Here is a 20,751-nt window from a genome sequence, read left to right as displayed (position 1 = left end):
TCAAAAGCATGTAAGACCTTATCAAGATTTGACCCTGGCCGCTTGTTTAAGGTGTAAAATGCAGGATATTGACTTTAACCGAGGCTGCATTAAATATTTAGTTGCATTTCACACAGGATTTGCCTTCCAGTAGACCTCCATAATTTAACCTCTTGCACTTATTGCTGGAAGGAAAGATTGCAAAATGTTCAGGAAGGAAAAAGGGAATTTAAGATCAGAAGCTGGATATTGCAATGAGTTTGTTAAATTGTGTTTTTGCATTTTTCTTAAATTATCCCAAAATTATTTCTTAGTCCACTGGCTGGGTACGAGTGCATTGATCCACAAATCGAGAGTCATAAACATTTGTGAATCACTGAAGCTGGTCACAGCTTTTCAAACAACACACACGCTGCATGTGTTGTTATTATAGACACTGTTGTTATGACACTAAAACAGTGAAAGTCACGTGGCATCATTTTCCTACCTGTGAATGCATCTGACAGATCATCTCTCTCTCTCTACAAATAGCTGAACTGTGTTAAAATAAGGTCCAGTGACCTCGCTGTCACTGAACTGACAAGTCCATCAACAGATGAATTATGTTTGAATCATGTGGACGAACATAGCCCCGACATTTATCTGCTGTGACTGCGGACGTGTTTTGGAGAGGGGACAAATCATTCTCCGTGATGAATGAAGGATAAGCTTGTGGATTTTTCTGCCCCCCCCTGAGTCCAGTTTTGATTTGGTAATTATGTGTGTATTACGTTTTCAGCCCTGACAAATGGAGTTGTGCAGGTTCCCGCTCAAGGCCGGATTTGGGCTCATTTCTTTTAAGTTTATGTGAAAAATAGCTGACTCGTGGCCATATTTGATTTATACTTTCCATTATTTTTCATAAGTAAAGGAAAAGAAATAGATTTATCACCATATTATAAACTAAACTATTAGAAGCTCATATTCTCAGGTCTTTTTTGCGGGGTTCTAATCCTTCCCAGATGCAGCCGTTTCTCTGAGGAAACCAGGATCAGCACACCTGACTGACGATTGCGAGGGAAAGGTGTTTTTTCTTTTTTCTTCAGCACATTTTAATTAAGGCTGACATTAGCTAATTCACAACATGCATTGCGAGGCCCTCTTGGGTCTGGCTTGGCTGTTTCATTTGCTGGTGTTGAGCCAATGTGTCTGTGATTATGAGACCAGCAATGCTTCAACCACATCTGGGCACTGGTGGGACTTGCCAGCTGCTGGGCTATGGTTACAGATGATCACTTGATGACACCGAGTGTACCGTTTAGATGGAGGCAGCAGCTCCGAACATTCTTTCACATATGCTCTACTTTCATTCATCTGCTTTCTAGCCTATTGTGTCCCTCTCCAAACCAATGGTGTGCGCACGCCATCGGTGCAGAAACATCCTGCTGGTTGGAGAATTAAAGCCTGTGCAAATCTTTCTGAAGCATTTTTTGAGAGGGAAAGAGACATTTCTCGCTGCTCGACAGGAGAAGCCACATTTGAGACGTGACCAAAGGCCCAACATGAAACATTCACTAAGATCTTTTATGTGCCATAGATCAGCTTTTGGAAAGAAGCTATACAACTGGCATGTGGCGGAGAAGATTTTAATTGCTCCAGAGAGCTCAAGCTGTTGAGTCATCAAGCTGTTATTCAAATAACGATTTTTGCAATGTAAATATGTCAGATACATAATCAGCTGTTTAACATCATTTCAGATGCTCAGCTGTTTCATGTCTTTCAGTCTCAGAGGGTTTTTTTATGTGTTGAAGGAGCAAGAGACAGAAATAGAAAGACAGGCACAGGAGGAGGAAGCGAAGACGATTTTTAGTAGAGAGGCACGCAGCAGGGAGCATGCTGCTGTCTCCTTGTCCGATGCCCTTGGAGTGCAGCTTTGTGGTGTGAACTCCCATAAGACCTCTTTTTGTTCTCAGAAGATGAGGGCTAGCAGAGTGCGACCATGCACTTACACCTGAAGCCATCAGAAGCGGAGGGAATAACACTTTTATACCGTCTGCTCTCATCCCCCGATGTTCCCGGCCACAAACAGGCCAAGAGGTCCTCCTGGAAATACTGCACGCCTTCACACAGATGCAGAGAAACCAACTGTCAGTCAACAGCTGTCGAAAAAAAAAAAAACCCAAAACAAACAAACCTGCATGTGCAGATACACAAATGGCAGTTTGAATGCCAGATTTTCATCTTGTTTGAATGCACAGTTTGACATTTGCATCAAAAGAAGGTGCGATGTCTTGCAAAATTGAAAAACAGCAGCTCTCATGATTGAGATTAGGTTAGGAGCTGCCACACAAGGAATATTGAAGTATTGATCAGGGCGATGACAGGAAATCAATGCAAGATTAATTACACTCTGGTCGACAGATTATAAATGATGGCACTGTTTTGTTTCATTTGCATATCACCTTTGCCACTGCATCCTTTTCACTGACAGGCCCGCTACAGTAACACACCACTGTTTGTCTGTCACCTGATGAAGTCCAGTGAACTGTGAGGAGTAAAACGCTTGTAGATAACACAGAATATCAGCCTAAAAGTAATGTGTCCTACATCCTGTGTCCCACATCCTTCCCTCCAAGGAGCAGGGATGGATAACACAGAGGAGTGAGAGTGGCAGGCAGAAAAGAGGGGACGGTAACGGCTGCTGTGGACACAACAATAGAGCTGCGTCCCAACAAATCATTGAGTGTGACAGCAGGCGTTTTGTCAAGTTTGTTTAGGATTTAAGAGTTGATATGCAATCTCTTATTTTGACAAGCTTAGATCTTTCTCACCAGATTTGTTTTGCCAATTTGTGTTTTTTTTTTCTTTTTCTTTTTTTGCACTTACCTGTTTTTTTTTTAATTCAGGTGACTTATCTGTATTTCCTGTTTACTGCAACAAGGTGACCTAATTTCACTTCTCCACTTCACACATAATATTATTAGTTGTTCTATTTTATTTATTTGTTTGCTTATTTCTTTTTTGTTATGTTTAGTTTCCAAATGTATTGTTCACTCTGAATATGTGGATGTGTACTGGGGGACAAAGAAACACATGTTTTCCTATTACATTGTTGTTGTTGTTTTCATTTTCTGAGTATAAAGATACTTAATACTAAAAAAAAAATACTAAAAGATTATATTTAGATTGTTTTTAAATGAACTGTTTGTTGTATAAAATGTCAGAAAATGGTGAAAAATGCCACATACCACAATTTCCAAAAGCCCAAGATTACATCTGAAAAGTCCAAAACCCACAGATAGCCAGTTTGCAATGATAGAAAGCAGAGTAAGTAGAGGATACTCACGTTTGAGAAGCTGGGAGCATATTTGCAGTTTTCAACTTGAACAATTAATTGATTGCTAAAATTGATGCAGATTCATTTTCTGTCACCCTGCTAATCGATTAATCCACTTATTGTTCCAGTGTCAACACGAATGAGCTTTATGTACTCACAGAAACTGTTCAAGATTATCATACAGCCTGCAAAAGTCTTATTTCTCCTCATAAAATGATCACTTTGATGCTTCTCACTAGCCAGGCTGGTCTTTTATGCAGCACCACTTTTTGTCTCTGGATTTGGTCGGCTGCCAAATATTTTATTCCTCTGTTTCTATTTCCAGTACAGCCCATTTCTCTCTCACTTTCTTTACCTGTCACACTGTGTACACTCATTCAATAGCTGAGTTAGATCAGTGAAAGCTAGAATACCAACAGCTGAGAGAGAGAGAGAAAGAGAGAGAGAGAGAGAGAGAGAGAGAGAGAAAGAGAGAGAGAGGGAGAGAGGGAGCTATGGGAGGGGAACAGAAGGCATGTTAGTGTCCTGGTAGAGTGCTGGACTTTGGCATCCATCTGTCACTTTCTTACACCCTCCCTGGCACTGACGGGTCATGGCAATGGCAGCCTGTGACGGATGACTAATCTTCACTTGGTAATGAATGAGACACCACCCCCTGAATGCCAAGAGGGTGCTGATGGTGAGGGTGGCTGCCTCACTGGCAACACAGAAATCATATGATGAATGGTATGCAAGCATGATATCCCGCGCCCGTGCCAAGCAAACGCAGTAGCTGCCAGCTTAGGAGAATCTCCAGAGAGAATTTCATGAATCATGGTCTGAAAGCCCTCACATGCAGCGCGTCTGTCAATTCTGCTCCTTTCCTCCCCTCCTCTGCGTTAATGCACGTGAAGGAGACGGGAAAGGGGGAGTGCATTAATGAATCAACACGTAAAAACAACAATTAGATTGTGCAGGCTTTGATGGGGGGGAAACATGTCATGCGTAGGTGGAGCAGAAAAGGACGTTATGGGTGATGTATGCGTTGTTCTGTGAGACTGGTGAGGGGAGCTCTGCAGCCGCGCCAGTCAAATCGTCTTGACTGTGCGTTGAGTAGCTGAGACCTGTCTTATCTTCACCTCATAATGCGCAGGCGTGATCCTATCTGAGCCCCGCACAAAAAAAAAAAAAAAAAAAAAAAAGCTTTTGCCATCTGAACTAGACGTCGTGTGCGCTGCTGCTCGTGTGCCGCTCAAACGGAAAAAAAAGCTGAGAGATATTTTGCAGATTGCATGCAGATACAGCCGGAACATGAAGGTTTCTGTGACAGCGGATCTCTCCGAACAACACAATTCAACCTGTGGATAGTGTGGAGCGCGTCTTGTGGCCACCGGCCAGTCTCGGCTATCTGGGACGCTGTGCCTCCAGCCCGCTGCGCGCGTCTCTCGCCGTTGGCTCCGGTCTGTGTCGGCGCGGGATCCGGTGTTCCGTTTGACCTAAGCCGTGAGCAGGTATTCAGTTTATGAATGGCACTGACATGGAGGAAATACCGTTTCAGAAAGTCAAAACCAGGCGGAAGAGAAGTCACTGTCCACCGGGTGTCCCCTTGACCACCATTGTGTGCGAGGACGAGTTCGACTGCAAGGAGCTCGAGTCCCTCTTCCAGAACTACAACCTGAAGCTGGAGCAGACGTCCACTCTCAAAGCCCTGGCTGTCCTCATCTTCATGTCCTCGACGCTGGCCGTGGTGGAGTTGCTGTCCGGCCCCAGCCTCACCATCTCCAAGGGGTCCCATCCGGTCCACTGTGTCATCTTCGTCTCCCTGTTCATCGTAACTAATGTCAAGTACCTGCAAGTGACTCAGCTCCAACAGATTGTCAACCTGACGCTGCTCTTCGGCTTCACTTTCTCTTTCCTCTGCTGTCCCTTCTCGCTGGGCGCGATGGGGATGGAGCCGCCGACGTCCCCGGAGCAGGGCATGTGGCAGCTCATCCTGGTCACCTTCGTCGCCTATGCGCTCCTGCCCGTGCGGACACTCTTGGCGGTTGTGTTGGGAATAATGGTCTCCATCTCGCATTTGATTGTGACCGCCACTTCTGTCACAGTGAAAACGCAGAAGCTGTGGAGGACGGTACGTACATGCTTGCACGTTAATTCCTGGCTTGTGTGTCGATGTGTTTTTGTTTTTTTTTTTTTTTTTTACCTTGATCACCATCATTTTAGCTCCATCCACATACATGTGCAGTATAGGAAGATGTGCTATAGGCCCATGCAGTGGAATACACTATTTAGAGTTCAGTTCAGCACCAAGGACAGCTCCCTGGGGTTGGACTTGATGGGATTTGCTGAGGCTTTGATCAAATTGGACAAAACTGTAATGCGGTTACAAACGAGACCGGCTCATGTCAACCAGAAAGAAGAATTTCAGATGAGAAGCATGACCTTAACTTCTGGTGGCATGCGGTGGACAGACACAAAGTGAGACAGCGTGAATTTCTGCTCGAACACTTTTTTTTCTCGCCTTCCCTAACTACTAAAACATCACGCCTGTGAGTGGGTCTGCATATTTGCTGAGGTGGGGTAACAGTGGGTTGTACTGTACAGGCCGCAGATGGTGGCGATGCATACCTGTAGGCCCCTAAAAAGAAAACACACAAAGAAAAAAAATGAATAAGCAGCACAGTCTGTGCTGTATCTGCTCATGGCGGTTTCCCAGGGGATGTGATTCAGCCCCAGAGGAGCTGGCTGGGAATGAAGCACCAGAGTGACATCCTGCTAGCACCAGAAGTAGGGCAAACAGAGGGGCACACATACCCCCCCCCCCCCCACACACACACACTTTCACCACACTATGTGCTTCAGTTATGAAAAAGAGGGCAGAGTCATGCATGCCATTTCCTGAGCTGAAATAGAAAGTGGTACACCGCTCCCTGTACATTTATATCTTTGCACCTTTTTCTGTCACAAAGTAACACACACACACACACACACACACACACACACACACACACACACACACTCACATTTCTGACTGTCATCAGGTGTGTGAGGAAAGAAGACATTTCACATCACTCGAACCCTCCAGGGGTAGTGGAACATTTCTGCCTCTGTGCGGCATACCACACGAAGATTGTGCATTTCTTGGGGGATGAAAATTGAGACGTGATCAGTTCATCACGCCCTCGGATGATGACAGCGTGCTCGCCGAGGAGATTGTTTTCCTGTACGTAGGCTATGAGATACCTGCATAGCCATGTGAAGGACAGTGTTAGCTGGACTACCGGAGATAGCTAATCCATTAAGCTTAGAGATGAGCTGTGTGGCATGACCCCGCACAGCCCCGGCTTGCACCAACCACCCACCAAGGTCCCAGGCACTCAGCCTGCAGGACTGTCTGCTTTCATGGCTCCTTGTACCTGAAATATCTTATTACTGAAGCGAGTGTTGTGGAGAATACAACCTGAAAAATAGGTTATTTCGAGCTCCCTGCTCTCTGCTCCTCTTGCTGTCATGTACTGTCATGAATATAGAGTCCACTCTTTTTAGTGGCACATTTTCTGGATATATCAAAGAGTTTGCAGTTATATGGCATCAGTATATAACCCTGTGTGTCTAGAGAAAGCTTGGATTGGACAAGGAAAACAAAACTGAGCAAGCATTATATTAAATCCCAATCTAAAGTACATTCTCTCTATTTAACAATACAGTACTACAGGTAAACAATTCTTTTGCAAAATAAAAGTTAATGTGAAGGTTGTAATTCCCTCACTGCATGAGACTATAGGGAGCTGTATCTCACGAACAGTGAACAGATAAGAGCGAGTGTGGCGCAATAAGGTGAATTATTGGCACCTGAAGGCAAATTAGGGTTATCGTCACAGATAAGCAGGGGAGCGAGTGTTGCCCGCCGCTCAACTCAGACGTCCGCATTTACTCACTCGAGGCTATAAAGTAACTTGAGCATCGTTTGAGCATGTCGACGCTCGCCAGCGCTGCTGCCAAGCACAAAGACAGACTGCTGCTGCCAAAAACAGTCTTTTCAAGGCAATCCATTATTCATCGCACTGGGAAACATGCCTGTCTGCGGCGATGGAAGTTTGTTAAATCTGAGAAGTTGTGTGCGTATCTTGTGGAGCTTTGACAGTGTGTTCATGGTGCTCAATGAAAAATAAATACCCTTTTTTTTTTTTTTTTACAAGTGAAGTGCAATGTAATTTGTAATAGTATTTCTTGAGGTCAAGTACACACTATCATTGACTCCAGCTGTAGAAAACACTCATGATGAATGACCAAAGATATGAAGAGAATGAATTCTTTTATTCGTAGAAATATATAATTACTGCCCAGGGTGACAGCTTGCTACTCTGCACTCCAGAGGTGAACACAGGACCTTGTCTGGTTTGTGTACAAAGTCGTAGCCAGCCAACCTCAGTCAATTAGAAAAAAAAAAAAAAAACACTCTTTTACTTTGTGTCCTGCACAAGGTTGAAGCAGTCATGCTGCTGTGCATCTGCAGTGATGGATGAACCACTGCACGGATTCTCAAATGTTTTAATGCCACAGACCCCAAAATAGAAAAATATTAGGCCCCTTCACCCTCTCGCCCACCTTTTGCACAGGAGGACATTTGTTCCTCTGGGTTTAGCTTTGAATCATTTCACATTATACACGCAGGAGTCAAAGTGGTTATACGTAGCTGTATACAGTATATACTCCAAAAGTAAGAGTTAATCATGGGAGAGTTTGTAGGGAACTCAGCCAGTTCAATTCTGCAAGAGCAGTTGTCTGCAGCAGCTTCCCAAGTGAATGAATATACACACAAAAGATAGGAAAAGAAAGAAAAACACTGAAACACAGTTTATTACAAAACTACAAACGATCAAAGCTTAAAATACATTAAAAGCCTATACATGGAACTGATACAAATAAATACATGAATAAAAAAAGGAATCCTGTTAGATGGGGCTGTACAAAAGTATGAAAAATTTTCATGAGGAATTGAGAAGACTTGTGCTTGAACCTCCGTTTGGGTACCTGAACCCTGGTTTCAGGACCTCAGAATTAGGGGCATGCTCTCACATATGCAAACATACACGAGTATGAATATGTACTATATACATACGTGCAGACAAACCTACAAACATAGACAGATCAATCAAATGACATGTTTAAGATTTGAATATTTACTGTACATATATGAAACAACAAGCGCTTGTATTTACCACAGATAAAAAAAAAACAACAAAAACCCAAATAAGAGTGAATACAAACACACAGTTTGCCTCCTAATGATGTCCTGACACTAAGAGTCTTTAACTAAAGAATTAAAACCATCACTTTCATGTGTTCTGTTGGTAGTTGGTTGCCAACACGGTGCTGTTCACCAGCGTCAACCTGTCAGGGCTGTTCGTGCGCATCCTGACAGAACGAGCCCAGAGGAAGGCCTTCCTGCAGGCTCGCAACTGCATCGAAGAGAGGCTCCGCATGGAGGACGAGAACGAGAAACAGGTACAGGCACCTGTACACTGCTGGAACTGCTGGTAAAATTAGATGTTTTTTTTCCTCTCCCAGCCCGCCACCGCCACCTTTCCCTCTCTCCCTGCCGTGAGTCATTTCGACACATTATTCATTTCTGTTAGATTTCATGCCTTTATGTCTGGCACATTTCTTATCTCTGCTCACACTTTGTCCTATGGTAACTTTGTATAAATGTATATTTAAACTTACTTTATCTTCTCTCTCTTTTACACACACACACACACACACACACACACACACACACACACACACACACACACACACACACACAGGAGCGCCTGCTAATGAGTCTGTTGCCCAGGAACGTAGCTATGGAGATGAAAGAGGATTTCCTGAAGCCCCCAGAAAGGATCTTTCACAAAATCTACATCCAGCGCCATGACAATGTCAGGTAGGCTCCTCACATCAGCACAGCACAACTGCAGACTAATCCCATTGATTTATAAACCCCTCTCAGCTGTGAATGAACTGAACTAATGCAGCTTTTAACAGTGGTATTTGAAAAAACTATATCCTCCTCATGGGAGAATTTCCAGCTGAAATAGTGGCATAAACGCTGTCTCAAAGCGTTATGGTGCTTAAACTAAATACAACACAACAATCTGACCAAACATGTCCTTTGGAAAGAACACTGAGAGCTACGCAATGTAGTGTGATCTGACCCAACAGTGTCCGGAAACATTAACACCGCTCCAGGCAGCAAAAACTGAAATATCTAATTCTTCACATTGAATATCAAGGGTTAGCCATAGCCTCACTTGTTTTTTATTGGTCCTGAAAAGTTCAAAGACATCAGGTTGCACTTTCCATTTGTTAACATGGGTGGCAATTTTTTTGAGAAATGAGAGAGAAATGCTGTATGGGCAGCAAGAACGAAGCCAAATCTGGGCATATTTTTTTGCTGGGCTAAGGCTAATGTGCCAGTGGTGCATATGCCAACTTCTGGGCCGTCATATCTCAGTAGCCCCCAGGGGAAACAAGGCTTCTGCAGTGAGGGATCCTGCTGGGGAATAGAAAGGCAGCTTAAGCCATGCTTACTCTGGAGGAGATTCCTCTGGCACTTATGCTATGTCCTGCACACTTGCCAAGCTCCCAACAGTTTGAAAAAACCATGACGGTTCAGTAAATCTCCACCTTCTTACCTGTCTTTTATCCTCTTTCATCCCTACCAGCCATTTTTACCTCACCCTCCCTCCTTCCAGCAAACAAACCAGCTGCAAATCAGTTTTGCCTCACGTTTGTGCCACATTCGAGCACATTTGATACATTCAGTCGTCTCCATTTGGCTGCTATGATACAATCTGCAGCAACAGAAGAACAATTCAGATCCTTTACATAAGAAAAGTTGCAATATTGCTATGTAAAATCACTCCACTACAAGTCAAAGCCCACCACTCAACTGTTATAAAGAACAGTATCGTCAGCAAAAAGTATCAAAAGTAAAAGTACTCATTATCTGGCAGATTATCTGGTAGTATTATGTGTTATATACTGATTACTATACGCATTAACATGTAAGTGGCATTTTAATGTTGTATCTTTGTGAGAGGAAGATCATTTACTATTTTATATAGCCTACTACTGGGTAGTTAAACCTAAAGCAGGCAGTCATATTTTCTAAACTGATTATTTGTTTTGTATGTAAATATTGTAGTATATGCTCAGGTAAAGTACCTCCTAATCATACCTCAGTGAAGCACTTAAGTAGAGATGCACTTAGCTACAATCCACCAGTGACACCTGCAGCCGTGGTTGGCTGTGAATGACCTTTTGACCCTTCGGCGCTAACGTGTAAACGGCATGTTAGAAACCGTGGCGTTCACGCCTCCATCCTCTGCAGTTCGTGAACCAGATTCTCTCACTTCTCCTTTTCATCACCTGCTTCAATCTGCGTTTCTTACTGTGTTGCTAAACCTCCTCTCTCGTGCTCCAGCACTTCCTTATTTCCTTTCCTTATCTCCTCCTCTTCCTCCTTTCCTCTGTGTTCTCAGAGCCGCAGGGAGGCTTGAGGAGGAGAGTTTGCTTAGCCCCAGGATTAAGTTGCTACAGGGGATTAAATGCAATAGAGACTAAATTCTTGTTGCATAATGCTGTATGCGCGCGCATGTGTGTGTGTGTGTGTGTGTGTGTGTGTGTGTGTGTGTGTGTGCACAGTGGTTAAATATGGACACATCTCAGCGGAGCTCTGCTGATTGCTTTTGTGCCTTGAACTCCTTGAGATAGCGCCACCCTTTGAGAGTGATCTAGACTGGATGCAGACATGATTTATGTGATTTGGGTGGACTGTAATTAGAAAGTAAACAGTGTGCGGCACAGTGTACTCAGAGTTTTCTTCATTATGTTTTGAGACTGTGGGCAGTGTTTGATCTGATTAAAATCCAGCCTGGGGGATATTGTAGTAATCACTCACTAAAAGAAAAAAAAAAAAGTGACTCCAAAGTAACAAACCTGAAGTTTATTTAACAGGTTATCTGGAACATTATAGCCCTATACTGACAAAGCAACTGATAAATTCAAAAAAGAAGGCATAATAAAATAAGATGAAAACAACGACAATTCCTATAAGACATTTTTAAACCACCACTAATTCATTCAAAATTGTTTCTTAATTTATCAAGTCGCCTTTAATACTTTGCATTTTTATCATTTACATGATTAATAATGTGAAAAACAGTGCTAAATTATGAGCATGCACTGTTTAATATCACATTGCGCCTTTAATGAAAGAGCTTTCCGATTTATCATCATTGTATAATTTAGAATCCGCTTTAATCCAGCATGCACATTCACAGCTCTTTGTTTTTTAATTTACATTTCCTGCCTGTCTATTTTTTAATGTTTCATTCCACCGTCGCACATACAGCAAACACACAGAAGAAGCTCGTTAAAGACAAATTCCCACCAGTGAGGATATTCAATTTACAAAATAGATGTTGCTCAATCGGAAGGAAGCTTTTAAAGGCTTTTTATTACATCTAGGTTGCATTAAATAACTCTACGAATAGGAATCACGAATGAGTTCACTGAGAGAAAGATCAGAAAGATCCGAATGATGTCATTCTGTCTCCAAGATGACCTACTTGGGTCACTGACAGGAGGTTTTGTAATGTTTGTAGATGCCATCGCCAACAGTTTCTCCTTCGAAACTGTGCGGTAAGCACCTTACACACTCTTCTGCGTTAGCCCCTTTATTGGCCTGACGTCAGCACACACACGCTGCCCACACACTGCCGCTCCCGAGGGGCCCGTCCCAAGTTATCCCTGGAGTTGGCACGCGGCTCGTGCCTTCTGCTATGTGATTAAATTGAAATCACATCAGCGAAAAAATAGCTATAGTAATGCCTCCCACAGAGGGAAAATGGAGATTAGCATAATTGGGGGAATAACTTTGCTTGAATATGTGCCATTGGAGAGAAAATAATGGACTAGGGTGTGAGGGAGATCGAATTAGACAATATTGGATATTAGACAAGTTCTAGTTACCAAGGGGAAAATCAATAATTATTTGAATTGTAGTGCTTTGCATGCAGCCGTTGAGTTTACTGAATCAGAAACTTGAGTCCGGGATGAGGTTTTGACCTTGAGCAGCGTATATAGTACAGTACTGGAGCTGGAACAACTTATCTGATCACAGTGTGCGATCCCTGCGGTCCAACTCGTAAAAATCATGCAATGAAGCTCCTTAATGCAGCTGCAAATTCGATGTTCGATGACTTTAAATTCATACATGTACATAAATAGAATTAAAATCGTGTCAGGCAGACATACATTCAAACTGATGCTGTGTAGTTAAAAATAAGGCCCAGATGTTTGTTGTATTAGGTGCAAGCTCAGCGCACACTCCAATTTGTCTGTGTGATTTAGTGTCCCTGCCATAGCACATAAGGATTTGGATACTAATAAGTATTCTTATGTGTTTTAATGTATGACCCTGGATTTTTGTAGCTTTATGATGAGCAAAGCGGAACAAGCTGCTCATTTTGGGAAGGTACTTAATCATAAACATTTTTATGAGCTGATTATGCAGTTACTAATACAAACATTTGTGGCTTATTTGGAATGTAGCACCATCCTCTGACCCACATTACATGCTGATCACAAAGCCTTTCACCAACGCTCTGCGGTGTTTACAAAGTAGTACTAGATATCTGTGTCTTTGTGAACCGGGGACTGAAAAGCCTGGTTCAAGTTTTCTGCTGAGCGCTCTGATTTAAAGGGTTCCTCTGGTGCATAGATCTTCAGTGGTACAGGGTTGTGATTCCTGCCCTGAACTTTGAATGGAACACAGGCCTTGTGCTGCATGCATTGGGGAAAATGGCATGCGTGTGCTTTACATGATGCCAAAGAATAACTGAGAGTGGTGAAGTTCACAGGAGGTTATGAGGCACTGGGAGCATGCGTTCAATGGGATGTTCTCTGCAGCACGTTATGGCTGGATTATGCTCCATGCACACGTAGGAGCCTCAGTCGTTCTATCTCCTGTCCAGAAAAAATGCGAAACATTTGTTTGGCTGTAGGAAAATCCTCCTACAAAAACATAACCAAACTATTTACTGAAGGAAAGCAGTTGCAGCCTGTAGTTGGGCCACAAGGATGTACATTCCGCTTGTGTTACATAACAAAATTTATCAGCTTTTAGTCCAGAATTGGCAGAGAAAGCAAGGCCCTTTTTTAAGGGATGCAGCTATGAGACAGTTTATACGATATTGTCTTATAAAGGAACACTTGAATGCAAGGCGTGCAGCCATCGTGACAACAGCAGAAACGCCACAGTCTGCTGCTTCCACGTGTCGAGCAGCCGAACGGATATCAGCCACCAAACATGAACTGTGACACGCGTCACTTCGCAGGAGTCTGTCGACCAGCATGCTGGGGATCATCCTAAAATGTGCGTGGAAGGAAACTGTTTAATATGAGCACATCAGAGAGTTCTGTTGTTGTGCAGAGCTCTGAAATAATTTGCATTGTTTTTCACAAGCTAAATTAGTTAATTGACTGCCCTCAAATCTATTATCAGTATCCTAATCTCTGTGTTTTAAACCACATCCACATTTCCAGCAAGTTTCTGAATGACTACTGCAGGTGGGACTGTGAAACGATGATTCATTTCACAAACTGCTTGTCTGAGTTTACTTTGAAGAGAATGACAGAAGCCTGGAGACATTTGGGTGAAAATTGGAATCAGTAGTGTTAACTTTTTAAGATTGCTTTTTCAAGCCATTTTCCAGGGAAATGTTTTGGCTCAGCGTCTGGATCAAGCATGAAATAGAATTTATTGTGATAGTTTGAGGGCTTAAATAAGAGGGCATGCTGTATGTTGTGTTAGCTGATCACTCAAATTCAGTTTGGTATTTGTCCAGCGTTTTGGTCTGTTGTTGGGTAATTAAGTACAAACACTAAAGATGCTCCAGCTGCACGACACTATTACATGTTTTATTTCATCCATATGAAAGATCAGCTCAGTTTTCAGAGTTTTAGTGAATTCGGCTTTAAGTGCTTACACTAGCACAGTATTTAACGTCTCAACTGCTTGTCAGCCACAGATGGTTGCCAATTAAAACATTCACGCAAATTGAATCCATTGCCCCTCATTAACGTGACATCTGTGAGACAACGAATTGACATTTAGCTGCTCCCCGTTAGAGATCCAGCACCCTGTCACATTGTGAAAACTCCAGCCCACATGCAGACAGCAGTGTGCCGTCAGCGTGAGAGCCGCAGACATGCGAGCTGCTCAGGACAGTCAGAGTTTGATGACTAATCCCCTTCACACCCTCCACTGCCGACCGGCACTCAGGGCAAATCCTTCACGGTGAAAGTTCCTGCTCTGCTCTGATGCAGATTGATAATGAGTCGTCTCTCAGGGGCAGGAGGACCATATTAGGACAGCAGAGTTTTCAACAAGTGCCTTTTCCTTCAGGGCCTGTTGTTAATTTATGCCGAAACATGACAAAAACAATCCCGATTCCAAAAAAGTTGGCACGCTGTGTAAAACGTTAATAAAAACAGACTGCAGTCAAGTGCAAACAAACTGTGTTTACCGACAACGGTTTTACAAAGTGTTCCTGAGCCCATGTATTAATCTCCTTCATACAATCATGTGTTCACAAAGTGGTGAACCTCGCTCCATCCTCGCTTGTGAGCGACTGAGCCTTTCCAGGATGCTCCTTTCATACCCAATCATGATACCATCACCTGTTACCAATCAACCTGTTTACCTGTGGAATGATCCAAACAGGTGTTTTTGGAGCATGATGCTGTTATGTCCATATTCAACTCAGAAAGTGGAAGCTAGCAAGCTAGGCTACCTCAGTTCCTCTTAGACAGTGGACTTTAGTTTTGGTTCATGTTATCTCAACACCTGCTGAGTCCTCAGCAGCTCTCACACGCTCACTCAGCATTTTTTTCTGTCGGATGACGTTATTGCTGTTCTGGCCGCATCGGGACGCAAGTAAGAAAAATATCGTGAATCTGAAAAAGAATTTTAATTTCAGTTCAACTTCAATCCTCAAGCACTTTCAGTCAAATACACCGACTATCCAAAGGGAATACAAGTTCGCCTGGAGACAGTGACAGCGCCTTGATGGTTGCATTATATCCCACAACAGCTCCCCACCAGCTCCTAACAGGACATGTCTCCACCTTGATCCCCACGAGAATGCTCTTGCTTCTATTTTGAGTCGCTCTGCTTGACTGCTCTGCCAGTCAGTTAGAGAACGGGCCAGGCTCTCTGTCTCTCTCTCTGTCTCCCTCCCTCTTTCACTTCTTAGTTTTTGCTGCTGCAGGTCATTAATTTGAATGTCTGATTAGTTTGCTGTAAACACATTATCCAAAGGGAACGTTCGAGCTGACTTTGGCTCGGGCGTCCCTGAATGTCGTTTTTAAAAAATACCTGAGCGCTAATCTGATCGGGCTCACGTCACTGTTGTTTCATACAGTCGAACTCGCCGCGTTGAATTACCTGCACTGACTCAAACGCTTCTTTCTCCCTCTCTCCGCTGCAGCATCCTGTTTGCAGATATAGTCGGCTTCACTAGCCTGGCCTCCCAGTGCACAGCCCAGGAACTGGTTAAACTGCTAAATGAGCTGTTTGGAAAGTTTGATGAGCTTGCCACGGTGAGTCTGTTTCCCTTTCTTCTATACATATCCCTCAATTACAGTCACTTTTGCCATAAAAAGCTGCTGTGTACACAGGCACGTCTATGTGTGTGTCTGTGTGTGTGTGAGCGTGTGTGCATGCGTGAACTGCTCTGGCCACAGGCTGTTGGCACATACCACTGTTGTACCAGCTTAGCATGATGTCAGAGTGAATACTGGAAGCCCATATGATGCTTAATATGATTATCCAGTGCTTCATTTGAGGAAGGGTTGACAGACATTTTTAATCTAGGCCAGATTTACCCAGGGCTAAACCTCGCCTCCACCCTGGTTGTGTGAATGAACTGAATGAAGGGCCCGCCGTTGCACTTGTCCCAATCTCTCTTGGTTCGCACGTGGAAAAGATTTCAGCTCTCCCATCTGTCAATATTTCACTCTTTGTGATTTCGGGAAATGAAATGAAAAATCCGCTCAACTTTTGCTGTGAATTTGAATGTCGCTTTGAAATATGTGGCGCTATCTGTGGTGGCGTTATAAAACGTTTTAATCGCAATACTGTAGGTGCCTCGACTTGCTTTTGCTTCACGTTCTGGTGACGAGAATCAAAGCACGTCTGCGGAAGAGGTGCGATATCGCTCCTTCTGCAACACTTTCAGTTTGGCTGACACGTACAATATCTTTGTTTGGTGAGAAGGTTGAGCCCCTGAGCCCCTCCAGATCACCCTGCCACAGCCTTATCTACATGTAATCTGGCCTCTATTACTTACACTAGGCGCATGCCCTTGTCAAATCCATTAATCCACAGGATTACAACTAACCCTTTTTTTGCTTTCATAGAAGGTTTTACTTGGCCGTGTTGAGAGCTTCTATTTTTAACTTGTTTGTTTACAGGCACAAATTTAGAACGGACTAAAAAGAGAACGCCTTCCGTTCGGCTTGTTATTGTCAAATAACTGTCAATGCCTTTCCAATTAATCTCGGATCAGTTGCTTTACCTGGCTCTCACTGTTTTGCATGTCAGCTGCACTCTGTCTTTATCCTGCGGAAAGTCGTTTTTTACCCAGCGATGCTATCAGCTGAAACAAGACGGTTCCCTGCATCACACACACGCACAGATGCTCTCATTTATAAGTCGCGTCAACAAGTCAGTGCACTTCAATTCAAGCTTTTTTTCCCCTTCATTTCAAAGACGCTACAATGAATTTAGCTTCAAATGATGCATTTTCACGAGCAGTTTGGCGAGAGGAAATGCTATCCTGAGCCACGTCAGCTTTCTCGCTGTTGTGACTGGAGCTGTCTCGGTCTTTTGGTAACAACTGAATAGATCGGTCTGATCTCCGCTTGGCTGCTAGCTGGGAGCCACGTGTTACGCTGAAAGGCTGTCCCCGGCCATGAAACTTGTCATCAAATGTTCTAGCCTTGCCCTGACCCAGAGCCCCACTCATTCTGATCCACTTTGGCAGGAAGTGGCAGTGCCAGTGACTCATAGCTGTGGTCACTGTGGGCACTCAGACTCTTCTCGTTCCATACGAAGAGCGGGCGATGCCACATGGCCACTGGGCATCATCTCATAATACCATTCCAGCACCATCCCCACACCACCTGTCCACTCTTTGGACTTGTCAAGCTGCATGGGACGTGGGCCAGGAACGCAGTGTTCTCCTAAAGTGCTATTGATGTAGTAGTCTCCTCTCCTCTCCTCTTCTCTCCTCTCCTCAAGCCATCCAGCTAATTTTTTTTCAACATTAATGAAGACAAGTCCTCAAAGCTTCCTCTCACTCATGCTGACTACAGTCACGTCTCATTTTTGCCTAAGGTGGCTAACAAGCCCATTCCAGTTTCACATACAATCACCTGAAGTAGTCTTGTTTTAACATTTAGGAAAAGTTTGCTACTTTTCAACCTATTATTCACAAAACAAATGTATTATTTTCCGTTTGATTCAGCAGTGCACAATCTTTGCCCTCCTCCTCTGCTTTCAGTTGTATGAAACTGAGAATAAGCTGTAAGCAAAACTTATGATCTTATCTGAGAAAGTTCATGTGTGTCAGCCGTCAGTTACATATGTACACATGCAGCAGACATGGAGCAACGTCAGCATTAGTTCAGTCTTGTGTTTCTGGCCTCTTGGCAAATAGCAGTTAAATATTGGCTCTACTTTTGGCTCTGCTTTTGGTCTCCACCAACTCCCAGCTCTTAGGTTTCTAAATGCTCCACCACGTTCCTTAGCGGGTTTCTCACTTTGCCAGGCTGCCGTTTGGTGCTGGTCAGGATCGATAAGAGCATTGACAGAGAGCCAAATCAGTAAAGCTTCAGGATCAATAACCAGAACAAACCAAAACAATGAGCTGAAGACTCCACAGAGCCGAGGGCAACTGCAGACCACAGGCTGGTCCCAGACTCAGGTCTCAATTGTGGGCCCAGCAGAACTCAGCTGCTGGAGTGCTGATCAAGTGTGTGCCCTTACTGTTGCGTCAAATATCTATATGGAGGGAGAGCTTTGAATTGTCTTAGATGTTGTGTTAAAGTGCACATGTTGCGATGCATTGCACATGTTAACACCTGAAAAGGTATCTAGAGGTGTGAAGGCCCTTTCATTATTCCCAAAGGATTGTGCCGTGCCACAACATCAACCTAAGCAACTGCGCTGAATAAGGTGCGTGACTTGAGGCAGAGAAATGGCTTTTTCTCTGTTAGTAGTCGTACTTCTTTGTGTTAGTTTTAACACGGGTGGCATGAAACATTTACACAGCCTTCACGATGATAATGGGAATGTTTGTTTTTGAAGAAAAGTAACAAAAGAGGGAGATTTATTTCGAAGAGGGATAACAAGAATGTAAATTGACACACCAACTGGTCCCCCCTCGCACTCGATAAACACTTCCTCTCCCTGGCTGCGTTTCCAACAGTCTGTCCGGCACCCGAAACAACAGTTTCTGTTGTGAGAGGGACTCTGTGATTAATTTATGGTTGTTGTGATGCTATATAACATTAATAGCTCTGGACAGGATGTGCTTTGTGTCCATATGCATATGTGTGTGTGTTTGTGCATGCGTGTGTGTTTAGTAGCTGTTTCCATGGCAGAGTTTCACAAAGCTTTTTCATTCTTGTCTCTCCTCTTTTCTCTCCTCTCGCAACACCTCCCTGCATCACAGCTTTAAGACTCCTCCGCTCCTTGTTTCTCAGCTTCTTGATTGACATGCAGCAGCCTACTTCCCTCAACTGTGTCTTTCATGCCCCGTGGTTCTCTGCACTCTCTCTCATGTTTCCATTTTTAGGACGGCTCGGTGATGTATCTATCTGCTGCCTCTTCCTTCCTCGACAAGTCAGAGTTCCCCTTCTCATTCACACGTATGCAACTGTGAGAGCCGACAGAATAGCCTGCGTCACATGTGCAGCGCATGAACGCGTGCTCAAGTTGACATAAGTCACGGCCATATTTGTATTCCTGAATCAATTTTTTCCCCACTATTCTTAAGAGGATAATTCACCCGAGGAACAAGCATGACATTCAATTGTCAGAACTATTATTCCCTGTCTAAACATTACATCGTCAGTAACTTGTTAACCGGAACAACTGACAAAGACTCATCTAGTCATGAGTAACCTGGTGTGATGCAATTTCAATTTTAATCTCAGTGAGGAAACAACAGTGGCGGAAATTGTCAGCAAGCAATTACATTTCCAAGAAATTCTGCTAAAAGTTAGCTAAAAAAAAGGCTCCAAATGAAGACATGATAATTTGTACATCTGCTGGTTTATGTAATGCAAAATATTGTGCCAGGAAAAGTTTAACAAATACAACTGGTTAGGACGCTAATAAAGACATGTCTTATTTTTAAATGAAGCACAGGGAACGTTCACTGCCCACACTGTGACAGCTGCCTGCCGAAAGCCAGAGTCTGTCTGTAAATACAGCTCAAATAACCCTGTTTGGGTTTCTCTCACGAGCAGGTGCAAGGATCACTGTCAAGTCCTGCAGCCTGCGTGTGTGAAACCGCGGACTGAAGCAAAACCCAAACCAAACAAGCCAGCTTGAGTCCTCGACGGAGGAGTGAGAGAGAATAAATGCTTCCGTTTCAAGATGATGGTGATTGTCATTGCGGTGACCATGCAGCAGCTTGCACTTCCATAAGCTGGGAGACTCACATGAGGCAGATTTAGAAAAAGGACTGTCTCAACTGAAGCAGCAGAAGCTAATATATACTGACAAACGCAATTCAAGCTCCAAAAGCAGTGGCCCCTACACTTCCCATGATGACCCTCTCTGACTAGTAAGCACACGTCTGTTAAACTACACAACCCCACTTTATAGCCTTGGCTTTTTTTTCCAGTTGCCAGAATAAATGTTGGCATTGTGCACTTTTTACATTTCTTTATGGTCAAACCTGACATTTTTCACTTTTCAATTTTTCAGTTTTCATGTTGTGACAATGCTGCAGTCAAGATTAGGTTTAGGCACAAAGCCCTTTTGTTTAGGGTTAGCAAAAGATCATGTGTCATCTTAAAATACACGGTTTTGTCGCCACGAACACGGCTGGAAAATACCCAGACCTACTATTAAAAATACCCGCATTTGTCGCCACAAACTTGGCTTGAACAGGGGTCCGCTGCCTGGCAGTCATCTTGCTTAGCTGTTGCTAAGCTGTTTGCATTTTTACTGGGAAATCATCTGCATGTTTTTCATTTGTCATATTGGAATAAAATCTCACTGAATCCTTGAACTATTAATAGCTTGTTGGTTTCATTAGAGCTCCTAAGCATTGCTTTGCCTTTATTTCAAGAGAAGACTGTCCCCAACAACTCAAGAACACTATGCAAGTGTTCTTGAGTTGTTTATT

The 20,751-nt window shown here is 43.5% G+C and overlaps 1 protein-coding gene across 1 annotated transcript in view; it reads left to right on the top strand.

Moving 5' to 3' along the window:
- The first annotated feature begins 4,796 nt into the window (after window positions 1-4,796).
- The window catches only part of LOC121614564 (adenylate cyclase type 1-like), a 32,392-nt gene continuing 16,437 nt past the window's right edge, over window positions 4,797-20,751 (top strand). The window contains exons 1-4 of the mRNA XM_041948501.1: window positions 4,797-5,405; window positions 8,633-8,782; window positions 9,085-9,203; window positions 15,817-15,928. Coding sequence (XP_041804435.1) covers window positions 4,797-5,405; window positions 8,633-8,782; window positions 9,085-9,203; window positions 15,817-15,928 — 990 coding nt within the window. The remainder of the gene's footprint in view (window positions 5,406-8,632; window positions 8,783-9,084; window positions 9,204-15,816; window positions 15,929-20,751) is intronic.

This window comes from Chelmon rostratus, chromosome 12 (assembly GCF_017976325.1).
Source record: "Chelmon rostratus isolate fCheRos1 chromosome 12, fCheRos1.pri, whole genome shotgun sequence".
In the NCBI taxonomy this organism is placed as follows: domain Eukaryota; kingdom Metazoa; phylum Chordata; class Actinopteri; order Chaetodontiformes; family Chaetodontidae; genus Chelmon; species Chelmon rostratus.
Note: the sequence above shows the minus strand (reverse complement) of the source record. Positions and strands in the feature narration are given on the sequence as shown.